Raw genomic sequence first — 16,197 nt, forward strand, 5'->3', positions numbered from 1 at the left:
GGAACGAGCCGGAGCCCGTGGGCACCGCAGGGCCCGGGGGGCTGGTCCTGCAGTAGTGCAGTGCTGGGACAGGGATGGATCCTCCTCCCCGCTGCCGGCCCGCGGGGCGGCAGCGCCCTCTGCCGGCAGCGCCCTCTGCCCGGGCGCGCCGTGGGGCTGCGCCTTGGGAATGTGCAGATGGTCGGGATAAACGTCATTAGATAACGGTGTAGGGGACAGGAATCCTTGAATTCGTCTTGTTTTTAACTTCAGCTCTTGCCTTACACAGGTTTAAGCGTAGAACGACCTTACACTGCTTCTGTTGGTCTGTTTATTTCCTCTGTATGATTTTAGTTTAACCTGGTTCATAGCTGCTTACAGTTCTAAGGTCTCAGGAGGCTGGAGCTCCTTTTCAGCATTTTATTACCTTGAAACTAAAGTACTTTTTTTTCCATGTGAAGGGTCCTATGCATCCTCCATTACAGCCTCAGCCACAACCTCAGCCTCAGCAGCACCATCACCAGCAACAACAGCAGCACCATCACCACCAGCAGCAGCAACATCACCATCTCCAAGGGCCTCCACAGCCCTTGATGCCCATGAACCAGCCACAGTTCAGGCCTCACATGCAAGCCACACAGCAGCAGCCAAATAACAACAGGATGCAGTGTCAGCCACGGCAGGGTCCAATGAAACCAAGGCATGTAAGTACCACATCGGTGTCCTGCATGAGTAGCAGGCATGTCAGCACAGGTTTCAAAACTCACCAGCGTGGGTTTTCAGTTCTGTTTATTTCTTTCCTGGTTTTTCCTCTACTTTTACCATTTCTTGCTCATTTGCTGCCTCAATAATTGTATAATCTGCATTGAAAAATACTGTGTGTATCTTTCTTTTCTCCTTTAGTCTTCAGTGTTCTTTTGGATTTGGGTCCGATAGGAAATGTTGCAGTTGCCCAAGAACCAGCAGTGAAGGGCTTAATGAAAGATAGGTTTGCTTTAAAAGGCTTTACAACTGCTGATAATCTGTGATTGTGTGGGAGCCCAGTTCTGTGACACTCCTTTGATTTGAAGGCCTGTCTGTACCACTGCTGATCAGTTTTCTAGTTAGATAATGCCTCTCCTGTCCACATTCTGCTGCTTGGTAGGTTGGGTAGCGCAACAGCCTGAAGCAGTGCTCAAGAAAATAAAACTATAGTTTAGCATATTTGCTTGGATTAGGAAAGGACATCACACACTGAATCCAGTTTCTGAGAACGATGTTAATAAACAAGTGAGGTTAAGTTTTGCTTTTAATTAGAAAAAACAGTTATTAAAATGTTGTCATTTCTCTTTTTTTTTTTCTGACATTGAAAACATTTTGCCTCTTCACAAAGCTTGTTTTGCCGAATTGAACTAAATCAGGAAAACGTGAAACCAAAACCACCTCAGCCTGGTTTGTGGTGGAAGTCAGCAGTTTATTTCCTTTGTGCTTTCCAGAGTACCCCATCACAGAATATTGTCAAGCGTTCGAATCAGCAGCTCCAGTCGACCGCTCCCAGGAACAGCAACTTGCGCGAGTTGCCGATAGCCCCGTCCCACGCCATGGAGATGAGCAACAGCAGGCGAAGCTCCACCCCAGCTGCTCAGGTCAAACCCATTACCAGCACCGTGTCTGCCACCAAGTCTGTCACTGGTGGTGGGAACTCCCAGGGAAGGCCTGAGATGAAAGCTAAAGCAATCGCTCCGGTGGGCCAGGCAAAGTCAGAAGGAAAATCTGAACCAGAGGTAAGGGATTTTTTTTTTTTTTTTTTTTTTTTGCTTAAGCAAAAGACCAAAAACCAAACAACAAGAAACAAAGCTCCTGCCTTTAAAAAAACTTTCCTAGTCTGATTTATGAATTGAAAGCATGCTTAATGTATTACCCACCAGGTATTTTTTAGTGCCACTAGAGGCCTCCCTTCTGAATTGCACTTTTGTCTTTTATTACAACAGCAGAAATAGTCTCCATTGACATAAAAGGTCTGGAAGGTTGGCAAGGCTATGGTGAATTTGTTTTGCGGGAGGAGGTGTCATTTCTACTAGGAAAAGGCAGAATTTGAGTAGAGGTCATTAGTGATACAAGTCTCTGAAATATTTATTTTCCCTATTTTGATCTTTGGGAATTACAATTTATTTTCAGGTGATCACATTCTTCAAAGTATGAAAGCCTCTTCTTTGTCATTTTCTGTAATGCTGTATGGGTCAAAGGAAAAAATGAGGCTATTTGGAGAGCTCTTTTCCTCATACTGTTTTCCTTTAGGCTGCTCAGCCTCTGTTAGGCCTTGAGCATTCATGCAGGAGATCATAGCTATGCTATCCCTGGAGCGTCTTGCTCTTGAAAAAGAAAATCTCTTTTTTATGAAACCTTTTCATGTAAGGGAAAAGAGGAGATGCTTTTAAGTTTTCCATTTTGGAAAAAGTGATGCTGTTTGCTCTTCTGGTATGCTGCACAATTGAAAAAAAAAAAAATCAGGTGCCGGTGTTTTCAGCTCCACCGGATCGTGTCATGTGAACAGATGAGCATTCCCTGCACAGATCTCCTGGAAGTTAGAGAAGACTCTCCATGAGCTCTGTTACTTTGAGTGGGTAGGATTGGACTGATGGTGCTCTTTATCCTGAGCATGATGGCTAAATGCACCCTGTGTGCTTTGTCAGGCTATTCTGTGAGGAACTGTAAATCTTTATAGTTAACCATGAATCTAGTCTCACGGACCAGGTTTTCTTCAACAGCCATTGAAAGTTTTAATTGTAATAATGCTGTCTTCCTTTTAAGCTGCTCATGATTAGCTTTTCATCTTGTTCTTGAATTAAGGATGGTCATAACTAATTTCCACAAATGAGGCACAAAAGAAACCCAAAGCTGTCAGTGTTTGACTTCCTGTGCACTTGCTTTTCAATGGAAATTTTAGAAAAATCCCTTTTTTTTTTTTTTTTTTTTTAAGATTTCAATTTTCACCTTTTTTGGAAAAATTTAAGTAATCTTTTTCCCCTCAGTTCAGTCTCTTGGAATAATCTCAGTCCCAGAAAATGTAGTGCCTCATAGAGAAGCCTTGTCTTTCAGGCAGTTTAGTAAGTCTTGAAAAATCAGCCACAGGCCTCCCCATCTAAACCATCTTGGAGTTATTTAGTAGTGTTGTCCTGTAAAAACTAAGGCATTAGTTCCAAAATATCTCTGGCAGTATTTAGGAAAAGATAGGAATATTTTGATTTTTTTTAATTAATTAGAAAACTAAACAAACAACCAACCCCAAAGCAGTCATCTTGTTGTCTCCATTTTACATTTTAAACATACTCTAGCCTGTGGCTGTCACACCAACTAATCTTACCTGTGTGAATTCTTGGTGTATTACGAATAAAGCTTTCTTTTTATTTCTTTGTCAAAATTGTCACCAAAAATATTTGGATACCTGTTTTATCCAAGTTCTTGTGAAGCAGGATAAGAAACCGGGATTGTCTTGGATAAAAGTGACGTCTCCTAGTAAAGCCCTTGTAGATAAGTTTGGCAAGCACTAGGACAGTGTGGCTGTGTGTACAAAGAACCTTCTCCTTCCAAAGCACACCTGGAACAGAGCCTGGTGCTGCAATCAATGTAGTAGCAGTTGTCCCATTTCTGGTGTGCCACTGCAGTGGTCTTGTTCACTGCTGCTGCTTATTGTCATTCTTACAGATGGGAATGCTGCACTAAAAATGTTTATTTACAGGCGTTTAATAATATCCTTCACTGTTTTTGTAATGTAGGTTATTACATATCTTTCCTTAGGCAGATTGTAATGTTTTGCAGTCTTTTTTGAGTGTTTTTCTTGTAATTAGTTGACTTCATCCTGTTCTTTTGTTTTTGATGACAATGAGAAGGAGTTAAGTTCTGTCACCTTTTCTAGCTGTATGGAACATAACTGAATTGGGCAGGTTATTTTGCAGGTGTCTTCAACTGGAAAATTAAGACTTTTCTTTGCATCTTTCTTCTTAAAGTCAGTGGCTGTATTTATGAGTGGCCTATCATTCAGGAAGCACCAAAAAATAGCAATATTGGTTGGTTGTCAGAGGGTGTTGCTCATCCTAAATATAGATATTTGAAAGGTTTGCAACGTGAGTGACTAGAAGATTAAAAACTCTTTATTAATGGAATTCTTGTGCTCCTGTGAGGCTGCAAAATCTGGCCTTAAATGCCTGTTCAGAATGGCTTTTACTCCCCAGGATTTAAATTGTATATCCTCAGTCTGAAACATCATTTTGTCATTCAAATAGGAAAGTCTGGATGATGTGGGCCTAATTCTGCTCCTGTTGAAGTCAGCTTAGGATAAAAGGAATTAAGGCAGCTTTAAGCATTTTTAAGTTTCAAGAGGAGGGAGAGTGGAGAAAGATGATGTGTCTTTAGGAGAACTGGATATTTGAGCTCAGAACAAGAGGGAAATTAGAGCACTGCATAGTCACTGGTGTACTGGTGTTAGTACTTATATTGGGGATAATGTCCTTGATGTGCTGAAAGAAAACCTTTGTATTCCATTCTTCCAAGAACAGTAAATTGTGAATTTAAGTTGTTGGATTTTATGTTGCTGTCTTTTCTAACAATGCTTGTAATATGGGAAAGAGTTGCTAGTAAAATTACTGGATCAAATGTATCTGAATATTTTAATATTTTTGGAAATTAACTACCTGAAAATTTGTAAATGTCTATGCTAGAATTTTCTCCAGTTTAAGTAACTTGTCTTCCAGATTTTTGTAATGATGTCTCCTGTCTTCTGCTTAGAAGAGTCTTATCACAGCTTTTGTTTCCAGCTGGAAATTAGGAAGAGGGCTAATTGGAGCAATTTGTAGCCTTGTTCTTCACTCTCTCCCTGTCTGTCCAAGATGTACAGCACCTCTGCTTTGTAGGGTGTCTCATACCTTCCTCGGGTTCAGGAGCTGATGTTATCAGCAGTGTGAAATGTGAAGTGTGTATACGTAGGTACCCTTTAATTCACATATTTTGTGGGTTTGAACACAAACAGCCAAGTGATGCAATTTGGATCTGGCTGTACCTTTTGCAAACAACTGGCATGAATTTTAGACAAATTAGTCTAGCCTTTTATGTTTTTAATGTTACAGCTTAAAAAAATAAAGACAAGTCTGCTGAATAGATTGGTGTTTATGCCACAGATCAAACCACTTTGATTGCTCTGTTCTTGCACCCATTTTACTGAGACACCTAAGTGATCCTGGTTGCATGATTCCTTTCTTGCTCCTTGGGAGCCAACCAGAACATGAATAGTGTCTGGTTCTTATGACTCAGCATTTAGTTCTGTTAATTGGCAATTCATCCTGCAGACCTATGAAAAGGCATAAGTTTGTTTGTTTCTTTTTAATTCACTGCATGGAAAGCAAGCTTCTGATACTAGGACTTAAACTTCAGCAGAAAGCTTTATCCCTTGATTTAGAGTGTGTCCTTGCTGTCTTTTCCTAAGTCAACAGTGTCATTCTAGATTCCCCAGAAGAAGGATGTTGGACTGCTGCTTCTCTTACTGTTGCTCTTCAGCTAGATTCAGGAAAGCAGCCTGTAACATTTTCTTTTGATGCTTTCCATCAAAACTGCCTTGGACCTTAAGGCAGAAGAAAAACTTACATCTAAGACTCATTCTTCAAACGCCAGTGAAATGCATTGCATTAAAGCTGTTCAAAGATGGATGAGAATTTCCACTTAAAAAAAAAACAAGAAAAAACACAGAAATAGAAAAGAAAACAAAACCTGGCAGAAAAAAATCTCCCCCATGAAACCAAGTGCATGTCTGGCCTTTTGTTACTCTGCAGCCTCCTATAAAAGGAGGAGCCATATACATGTACAATGTACTATTTCTTCATGTTGGGGAGTTTTCTACCCAAAACATGTGAAGAGCCTAATAGTTTTTATCTAGGGAAATCTGTTTTTCTCCTTTTTCATCTACAGGTAATGTTGATTCCAGACACAGGATGTGAAAATTAGAATGCTTTGAACTTTAAAGGATGTGTACTTTCTCCCAGTTGATTCTGTAGGCAAAATGCTTGCTTGCCTTGCCTTTCTCCTTTTTTTCCTTGGCAGTGCTATTATTTCTTGGAGAAATCTGTACTGGTCTTACTGAACTAATGGCATGGAGATCATTAGCAATAGGCATTGTGTCCTGTGTTCATCTTGACCTTGTCTTGCCTGTTCCATATGCTGAATGTCCTTGTGACACACTATAGGTTATTTATATGTGCTATGCATCATATATATACCCCAGTCTCTAGGATGGCATATATAATGTTCTCTTAAAGCTGAGGAGAAGAGGATTTAACTGCTCATTTTCATCCTGATCAGGAGTTTGCTGTCCTCAGTCTGTACTTTTGGGCCATTGTACAACTAAATTGAGTTAAACGTGACTTCTAATGGAGACATTCTTTTAATCATACCAGGACCTTTATATTACTTTCCTCTAGCTGCCAAGGGTATTTTGTTTAGAATTTAGCTGTAGCAGTAACTTGCTTTTGAAGGATTCATGTCTACCTCTAGCCTGTTAACAGATTGATCTGCAGTTGTCATATAACCTCAGGGCTCTTGATGCTTGATTTTAACATTTAAGAAGGGATTGACTTCCTAGGATCATCATTAATTTCCTGAGTTAAATTCCAGAAAGGAAAGGAAGGTTTCAGATTATGTTTGAGATCAAGTTGCCTGAATGTTCTACTAAGCATTCTTCAAACTTCATGTGTGTTGGTAACAGAGTTTGTCAGTCATCTTTCTGTGTGTTACACTGATTCCAGCTATGCCAGAATATCTGTCCACGGGCTGTTGCAGGAATGTATTAGTCAGAGTCGCTCGGGATGTTCCTGCCTTGTCTGCTGGCAGAACTCATTTGAGTGTGTTGCAAAGCACACGTCTCTGTGCTGCTATGTGTAACCTTTGAGTTGGTGTTCTGAGCCTACCACATCGTGATCTGCATCTCCCAAGCCCTTCAGAACTTGTTAGGTGGTAAAATGAGCAGGCAAACCCCTCATAATGAAGGGCACTGGTAGAAGTGGTGGTCTCCTGAAGACTCGTGCTGCAATGTTCCAATTGAAAGATGGCATCCATCAGGTTTGTTTAGCTAAATCGTAGAATATTATGATCTAAGCCAAAGCAGGCAAATAAACTAATTAAGTGAAACAAGCTTTCTCTCTGAACGATTGTAGTAATTGTGATACTCAGTGTCTCTGAAAATTACTGAAAATTTTATTGATTGCATCAGGATCTGCATAACAGCACATCCTCCTCTTAGCCAGAGCTTATGTGTTTTCTTGTCCTTTGCAAAGTATTCTTAATCTTTCCCTGTATTTCATAAAGGCCATAGTCTATTTTTTTTGCTACAATCCAGCATCTCCACTTGTCAGTACAAGATGAAATATTTACTCCTGTAAAAGAGTGTTTCTGTACTATCTATCAACGCAGTGCTCTAATTCAGTTGTCACAGTGATTATTAATCACCACAGTCATGTTCCACGAGGTATAGATAAAGATAAGAACTTCTGGGTAGATGTAGCATTCTCGTGCAAAGAACTGTGTTAGACCTCATCCATAAACTACAACCCATACTTAAAAAAGAAATACAAATTTTAAAAATGCAATTTGGTTAGTTTTATTTAGCCTTTGTTTAGTTTTCTGATTAGACTGCTATTTAGATGCTTATAATTGGACTTCTAATTTGAGACAGTGAGCTGGTTTTTGGTAACTGTGAGAATAATCCCTGTCAGTACCTGCTCGGGGAGGAAGCAGCTACAGCTGAAGGAATTAATCATCCAGGATTTGTGCATCTGGGTACTGTGAGTACAAATCTGACTCCGCTGGGCTTTCACATCCATGAACCAACATTATGGCTGAATCTGTTATGCTGGATTTTTTCCTTGGGTTGTGGAGGATTCTGGGTGCACTAGGATTAAAAGTGCTTGAGTATTAAAAAAACAAACCTTCAAGTCACACATTTGGGTCACAGATGTTCAAAAATGGCAGTTGTGTCGAAAACAGTTCGCACCCAGTTGCTGCAAGATACATAAAGGTTCATCACACATTCCCAGTTCTTGAGAAATATTTTTATGCTCTTTATGCATTAATTTACCAGTATGCAAAGTATCATTACTTGGAGAGGCTGTTGCTAAGAATGATTAATACATCTTGAGTAGAATGTTGTGATCATTACCATTTGTAAGCATTCTTTATAAGTCTAACTTAATATTTCAAATGGTTAAAGAGAGAGAAATAATATAATAAAAAAAGTCTGTTTCCTAATTTTGAAAAAATATATGCAATTTTATTGCAAGAGCCATTTGATTTCTTTTCCAGGATGATGAGACTCTGCATTTCCTTGACTCTTGTCCATTTTTATACAGCTTTTCATAAGAACCTGTTCTGCCAGAGTTGAAAAATCTTTAGAAAGGTTATTTGATGGTGTGTAGTACTTTCAGAGGGGCCCAGGGCTGGAATATTAAAGGCATTCTCTATATACCATTAATATTCCAACACTGCGTTTGGCAACATTTTGATTCTGAAGAGAGTGCATGAGTTCAAGGTCAGAGAGATTGACTTGTGCTGTTCATTATAACCAATTATTGTGTGACAAATGAGTTTGAGATCAGGCTTAAATTCTGTGAGAAAAATCAATAGTTCTAATCAGGGCCTTTCAGGTCATTTACCACCCTACCTTTTGTTACTTTGTCAGAAAAGAGCAAGATAAAACCTGTGTGACAGTGGGTTGCCTCTGTATTGTTACCTTCTATTTGAAACATATTTTGATATCTTGAATTATATTAATAGTTTAATTGGTTTTGGAAACTTTTAAATGAGTTCCAATTTGTAAAACTTTTTTAATTGTCTTTTTTTTTTTTTTTTAATATTCTGATCAGATTTCTCAAGTGGTATTAACGCTTTTCTGTCTAGGAAGTGGTATATCTAGGTCCTAAACCAGATTTGAGCTGTTTGTCTGTAATGAATAGTAAATAAACCTTAGCAGCTCATACACTGCACTAATAGCCTTGCTTTGATATCAGGATAAATTCAAAAAGCTCTTTGGAGTTACAGCTTTACAACATCTGAAACAATTCCACGTTGTTTTGGCCAAGCTGGGCATCTGGTTAGAATTTTTTAAATTCATTTTTTTTTTCCTTCGTAGTATCCAGAGGAAGATGAAGAAACCCGGTTGTATCGTTTGAAGATAGAAGAGCAGAAGCGCCTGAGGGAGGAGATCCTGAAGCAGAAGGAGCTGAGACGGCAGCAGCAGGCTGGGGCCAGGAAGAGAGAGCTGCTGGAGAGACTTGCGCAGCAGCAGCAGCACCAGCCTTGCTCCCAGCAGTCCTACATGCAGCACGAGGAGGATTCCTCCGAGTTCCCCACCAACGGCAGCCCCTACATACCCCACTCCGGCTTGCAGACCAGGCACAACGTGAAAAACAGACTCCTTGTTCGAAAGCAAGACGCGGTAGTTGCAAACGTCCACCCCAAACCCGCAGACTTCCCCCAGGGCGCAGGGGACGGGCAGTACCAAGGACAGCAGATGAAGCCAGTGAAGCAGCTGAGGCAAGCTAGAACAGTTCCTGCGAGTCAGCCTCAGGCAGCACAGAAAGCGTTACAGAGCAAACCTGCTGCGGCGGCGCTGCCCACGCCACCCGCGGCTCGAGTGGCCTCCGTCCCCGCGAGGCCCCAGGAGCAGAAGCCGGGGGTGAAAAGGACTGTCATGCAGCGGACAAACAGTGCTAGTGATGGGCCCCATGTCGGCAGCAAAGTCAGGGTGATTAAGTTGTCAGGAGGGGTAAGTTTACAAGGCTCATCTCATCTGTGTGTCTCCTCGTGGTTTGTTTCTGTGTGCTTGACTACGTGTAATCCCAAAATAAAAAAGGGGCCTGAGCTGGTGAGGGAAGTAACAGGTTTAGCCTGCCTAATAGTCTATATAGTATATTTTCAGAGCTGTAATTTATTAGCAGTTATTAAACAATTAGTGTTTCCTGTAATCCTTTACTGCCAGGCAGTTACCAATGAAATCATACTGAAATACTCCGTTCTTTTAAGTGGTAACTTGGAGTCTGAAATCTGAAAGACTGCTCAATTGAGTTCCTTTTGCTTAAGGTTGATAGGACTGATAATTGCTCAGAGAAAAGAATGTAGGTGACTGTATTTAATTAAGGTTTGGTTGAAAAGGACCCACTTATTTGTTAAGCGTGGCCGCCTAATTTAGTTGTGTGCAGATGTTGGTATACTATGATTCCTACTCAGGGGAAGATGGTTTTTATTTTCTTGGGAAGCATGTTCATGAAACTAATTTAAGCAGTATGTTGGAGGGGGGTGTTTTCTGTTAGAGGCTGGGTTTAAAACGTTACCATTTCACTTTTGCATCTAAATGAGATTTCCTTATCTCTTGATGAGGGATCTTTTATCTCCAGTGTGTCCCTTGAGCACTGGTGTGGAGGACTCACAATTGTCTTGAGGACAGTGTGCCTATTTAAAATCTGGGGTTTTGGTGAGAAAGTGTCTCGACCAAATTTCCTCTGTCTTAATGAAAAGACAATTTGTTAGGGCTCTAAATAAACTGTAAGATGAGGGGACGTAGAGATCATGTTGTCAGTGTTTGAAGTCTGTCCTTGGGTTTATGCTGAGGAGGAAAGAACGATGTCATGTAGCAGCACACTGGAAGTGCTTTTCTGGAAGAATGCTTTTAAATTATTTGGAGAATTTTATAGGGAAAACAAAACAGTATGTAACAGGGACTGAATAAGACCTTGGGGGCTAGGCTTTTCTCTGTGGAAATGGGGAGGAAGTTGAAATGCCAAAGTCTTAACTACTTTTTATTAATGTTTTTCTACAGTTCATGAAACTTAATTGTACTCAGAACTGTGAATTGCATAATGACTGTATGGTCTTCCCAGATACTAACATACCGGGCATTATTGACTACATAGTCATCCTTGTCAGGTTGTTGTCAATTCTAATTCCTTAGACATGGTAACTTAAGTACAGGAGAATAAAGTACAGGAAGCTGAAAGAAATTAATTCTGTTGAGCTAAAAATATTTATATATAAATATGTCTTCAGGAATCCCAGTGGCCTGCAAGAGGTATGACAGGTTTGTGATTCATGCATAATTGAATAAAGCAGTCATGCACAACTTCTTTTATCATGTGGTGAAACAAAACAATGCCAGTCACAACTTACAGCTCCTTGTAGCAAATAGTTATCAGTGCCCACAGCAGCATTCACAATGAAATAGTTTTTATCACAGTGCTCTGTTCCAGAAGACCATGAATGATTTGTTTCAGATCAGTCTGGTGGTAAGCAAGAGCAATTAGCTTAATTAAATGCATGTGTAACTCCTCTTTCATTGTGTACAGAAGCAGATTTACTCTGTCCTCCTTAACTTCCAGATACTGAGGTTCCAGCAAGGTGAAGCAGGTTCTTTACATGTAGCCTCTGTCACTGTTGTCATATTGCCATGGTCTTCTTAAGTTTCCTTCCAGCTGTGGGAGAGTGAAAGTGAGCGTTGCAATTAGCTGTTAACACTGATCAACATAGCTGATTAATTTTTAGTCAGTTAGTGACAAGCTGAGTCTGTGACTGTGTTTCTTTGACCACAGAAGGAAAGAAATATATATTCAGCAGCAGGGCAGACAGTGTTTTTTGGGCAGGATTTAAAAGAAGATTTAAAAGGTGCTTGGACTCCAAATACTATCACGATTGGAGATCACACTTAGTTTCCACTACTTTAGTCCTGCCACATGCTTTATTTATTTTCACAGCCTTTTCCTGAGTGCTGAATATATAAAGCAAAAATCAAATCTCGTTTTCCCTGGCCATTCTCCTTAGCATGTAATGGTGCTTCCTGGTACTCCTTGCCCTTGGCCAAAGGGTTGCTGGTATCTCTTACCTGTGTGCACTGGCTCAATCCTGCAGCTAAGCATCCCTGCCCTTGCTCTCTGCCTAATTCCTTTACTATTTTCCTTTCTTGGGCTCTTCTGTGCAGAGATGTTGTGAATACATTTGTACAAGTGATTACTCATGATTAGACAGAATGCAGATTTCTTTTGAAGCATACTGGGTTCAAGTCAAGACCTGGCAAGTCTCTCCTGTTGCAGCTGTGCACAGCACCATTGAGGAGCTCTCTGCTGAAGGAGCTGCTGGAGTGCAGAGCTGTACTAACTCCTCTAGACCAAGCTGGCCTAAACCAGAAACTGGTAACAAGGACTGTTATTAATTCAGTAGGGCTGTCTGTAGAACCAGGATTCAGTGGTTTGGTGTTGCTGCTGATGTTTTTATGTGTAACAGTGAAGCAGTGTGGTGTGTTGGTGAGAACTGTGGAGTACAGATGCTGTCAGTAGAGAATGGCTTCTTTTCTTGAGGGCAGTGTCTTTACCAGGCTGAGCTTTTGTCTGTTTGTGTTGCTGGGCACAGCAGTGCTACTGAAGATCTCTGACCTGCAGGTAGAAATACCTCTTGGGTCCTTAGGAAGATAAAACAGTCTTTCATCTGTTTCCACAATATTCTTTTGTGAGAAGATTTTACTTTTGGAGTTTTGAGAGTTGCCATGTAAATTCCAAGAATATTTTAAATTGTTCAGTTCTCCTGATGCATAAGATGCCTTAATTTATGACTTCTTGTTCTTCAGGAAAATGAAAGTAGAAAATGATTCAGCATTTCCAGTATGTAAGACTAAGTCTGTGTATCAACGTGACACATTAGGTACTGTCAGTAATGATTTTGTCTGTTGATGCTTTTTTATTTTTTAAATAAATACCACCCTTCACCTCCCCCTCAATACTGGTTTGCCCATCCCTTTCTAATATATATATAATTTATGCAGGAATGGCAGTAAAGTGAATAGTTTTTCATTTAAATTACTCCTTTAAATGTTATGTTCCTGGAAAATTGGGCAGAATTTAGCACATGGACTAGGAATTTTTTGTTGCTGTTTCGGTTTTGGATTGGGTTTTTTTTGGGTGGAAGGTGGGTGGTTTTGGGAGTTTTTTTGTTATTTTTTTGTTTTGGTTTTGTTCTTGATTTTATTTTTTCCAAGGAGGCCCAGATATCTTTCAGTGGATCCAGTGTGCTTTGTTTTTGTGGCATTTCCTCAGAGCTGTCATTTTCAGATACAAGAGCTCAGTGTGTTCACTGAGGATTCATACTTGTAAATTTTACTAATGAAGCATCTCAGACTTGCTGGGCTTGCTGAGGAGCCTGAAGTCAATCCTAAAGTTCCTTGTAAGTATAAAGTCAGTGAGAGTGTAGGAAAGAAATACCCAAGTAAATCACTTCAAAATGTGATCATAAAATTGTAGAAAATTATAGAAAATAAGGGTGAAAGACTGTTGAACTATTTTTTCTTGAAGGGGGAGGATGAACTCCGTAGCACTCCTGAAAGATTTGCCCAACCTTTTTCTGAGATCTCGTTATTGCAGATTTCCCAGGTCATCTATTCCAGTATCAAATGTGTATATTTATGAGAATTTCTTAGTTACCAAATCACATTTTCTTGCTGTAATTTTGAATTTTTGACTATTTGTATTATACTTGAAGGGAGATGGGGAAGAATTTCTCTCTTTGTGCTTCTCTTTTTAAAGATATCTTAACTGTTTCTGAGCTCTACTCTCTCTCATTCTCTCTCGATGAGTCATGTTTTCTAACACCTTGCCTGTTTGTGGTGCTCTTTTGGCTCTCTTGTCATCAATCTGTTTGTTAAGAGTTCTAGTACCAAATGCAATTGAATTCCTTAAGTCAGTATACTGAAAGTTGCTTTAGTCCTGGAAAAACAGGTTTGTACCAGCTATAATCTTACGTATCTTAAGATCATGTGAAATATATGCTGAACATGTTTTCTGTTTAGTTGGAGGTCCTGTGGTAAATTGCAGTACCTTAAAATCTCTGTATCATTGTCATCTTATGTTGTTGAATGATTTCTCTCTTAGCCAGAAAATGTCCTGCCATGCTCAGAGAGCTGTGTGTCTGTCCCAAAGGCCTGAAAATGCTGGTTCTTACGCTGCACCAAGAACACAGAACACACCAATCTTTGTCTCTGTGGAAGGCTGAACAATGAGGGTTTTTTCATAAATGCATCTATAGATAAAAATACATAAAAGTCTTGGTGTTCCCTGTTGCATTACAAGCGGTATCTTGTAAGTGATCCTAATTCCTGAAAACCTGAAATACTTCGTACAAAAACTTGAAAAAAGAGCTGGCAAGTTCTTCTGTTTGAAAAGCCTGTCACAAAAAATGTCCTTGGATTGAAAAAACAAGATGAAAATGGAAGATGGACAACTTTGTTCGTATTTCAAGCAACTGGGAAGTGTGAGATGGAGTTCTAAATATGGAAAAAAGATACTGATTGAGATGATTTTTGTTTGATAATGTAACTTATCAACTAACTTTGCTTAATGTTTGTACGTGTTTCTACTTGCATGTATGTGTTCAAGATTAATTAAAAATATTTGACTTGAAAGCTCTTTAGCGCCTTTCATCTAAATATGTCAGGAATTGCAAACACTAAGAACTGTGGCATTTGTATGGGAAGTTCATGAGGAAGCCCTTTCCCCTACCCTTGTACAGTCCTGTAACTTTTTAAGAAATGGGAGAGTGTCTTTGGTGTTTATTTGTATCCCACGGTTTGAAGGAGTCATGGACAGTGCTCACTAGGAGTGCTGGGAGCTGCAGGAGCCATGTCTGAGTGCCCAGGTAGAATGGCAAAATGGGCAAGACCTCTGAAGCAGCATTAATGTAAATGCTGTTGAAGAAGGACTCTGCCTGCCACAGCCTGGAAGATTTCACTCTAGAAATATTTTACAAATGGATATCAATTTCTTAATTGTGAGAAACTGTTGAAATGTGTCCAGGGGAGTCCACAGAGTTGGTAAGGGGGACTGAAGCATCTCCCCTCTAAAGACAGGCTCAGAAAGTTGGGGCTGCTCTGCCTGGAGAAGAGAAGGCTCCCAGGAAACCTCATAGAACCTTCCTAAAGGGGCTGCAAGAGAGCTCAATAGGGACCTTTTACCACGGCATGGAGTGATAGGACAAGGGGAATGACTTCACACTGAAGAAGGGTAGATTTGCACTGCATATTAGGAAGAAACTTTTTCCTGTGATCATGATGAAGAACTGCCCAGAGAAGCTGTGAATGCCCCATCCTGGAAGTGTCCAAGGCCAGATTGGATGGGGCTTTGAACAACCTGGTCTAGTGGAAGGTGTCCCTGACCATGGCAGGAGCATTTGAAAATGAGGAGTAAACTGTGTCCTCCCAGACTTCCCGTGAGGATGGTCCCTATAGAGACAGACTGTTCATGGACTGGGGTCAGGAGGTGCACTGTGCTGTACTCTTTAGGGCATATTTGATTACTGGGAAAAGGAAATAAAGGGCCATGTGTGGGCACACCTAGCAAGTGAGAATTAAGGTGATAGCCAAACCAGACACAGATAATTCATTTTATGGGTTTCTCATAAAATGTGTGAAAGGGGGAAGAGATATTTACCTAAATTGAATCTGACTTTGCTATGGATAGCTTGAATCTAAAGTGCAGTAAAGTATTTTCTATTGCAGACTGCAGAACAGGTTTCTCCTTTTCCTCAGAAGACTTTTAAATTATATGTTGAAGAATACAGCTCGCTCCTGAACACCCAGAAAACAGAGGGTTTGTTGGTTGTCACTCCTGTTAAGTCTCAAAGGAGAGTTCCTCTGCCATCATAAATGTTACAGTGCAGAATATGTATCTGTAGGATGTTGGGGTTACAGAGTATCTTGGAGCCCAGTTTCCTGATAAAGACAGCTGTGACACCACTGAAGTGCTTTACAAAGAGTCAGATTTCATATGAAAATGCGGTCTCTTAAGTTGGGAGGCAAGCTTGCAGAGCTGCACAGTTTAATATTTTGGGAACTCACATCCCTCTGTTGAAAAGTTGGACCACTTGGAATAGGCCTTTAGTGTAGAGGTTTGACTCTTCAGTCAGGATTGTTTTGAGGGTGGGAGGGAGTGGGGATTGTCTTCATTAAGACTTACAAGAAGCTTCAGGCAGGACACAAGAGGGGTTTGACTTGCCAGTAGTTTTAAGCTTCAAGGAACATGAACTAGAAAGGTCAGGCACGGCACAGGAAGGGAAGTTCTAGTTGCACAGGTTTTTGAAGAAAGCCAGTACTGCATATGCCATAGCTGGTGCCCAGCTGGGAAATGCTCTTCCAGGAGCTTTGGGCCGTCACAAGTTTTGTATTGCTGA

The 16,197-nt window shown here is 40.4% G+C and overlaps 1 protein-coding gene across 3 annotated transcripts in view; it reads left to right on the forward strand.

Moving 5' to 3' along the window:
* RBM33 (RNA binding motif protein 33) overlaps positions 1–16,197 on the forward strand; it is a 102,185-nt gene that overhangs the window by 59,208 nt on the left and 26,780 nt on the right. Inside the window, exons 13-17 of one of the 3 annotated variants that reach the window (XR_009933851.1) lie at positions 441–683; positions 1,455–1,742; positions 9,128–9,763; positions 12,078–12,681; positions 13,905–14,438. Coding sequence is in view for 2 of the 3 variants with exons in the window: in XM_062506419.1 (XP_062362403.1) it covers positions 441–683; positions 1,455–1,742; positions 9,128–9,763; positions 13,905–13,958 (1,221 nt within the window). In the remaining variant the exon portion in view is untranslated. Of the gene's footprint in view, positions 1–440; positions 684–1,454; positions 1,743–9,127; positions 9,764–12,077; positions 12,682–13,904; positions 14,439–16,197 lie in introns of those variants that run through there. The other 2 variants (XM_062506419.1, XM_062506408.1) reach the window with 2 other exon arrangements.

This window comes from Cinclus cinclus, chromosome 1 (genome assembly GCF_963662255.1).
Source record: "Cinclus cinclus chromosome 1, bCinCin1.1, whole genome shotgun sequence".
NCBI classification, from domain to species: domain Eukaryota; kingdom Metazoa; phylum Chordata; class Aves; order Passeriformes; family Cinclidae; genus Cinclus; species Cinclus cinclus.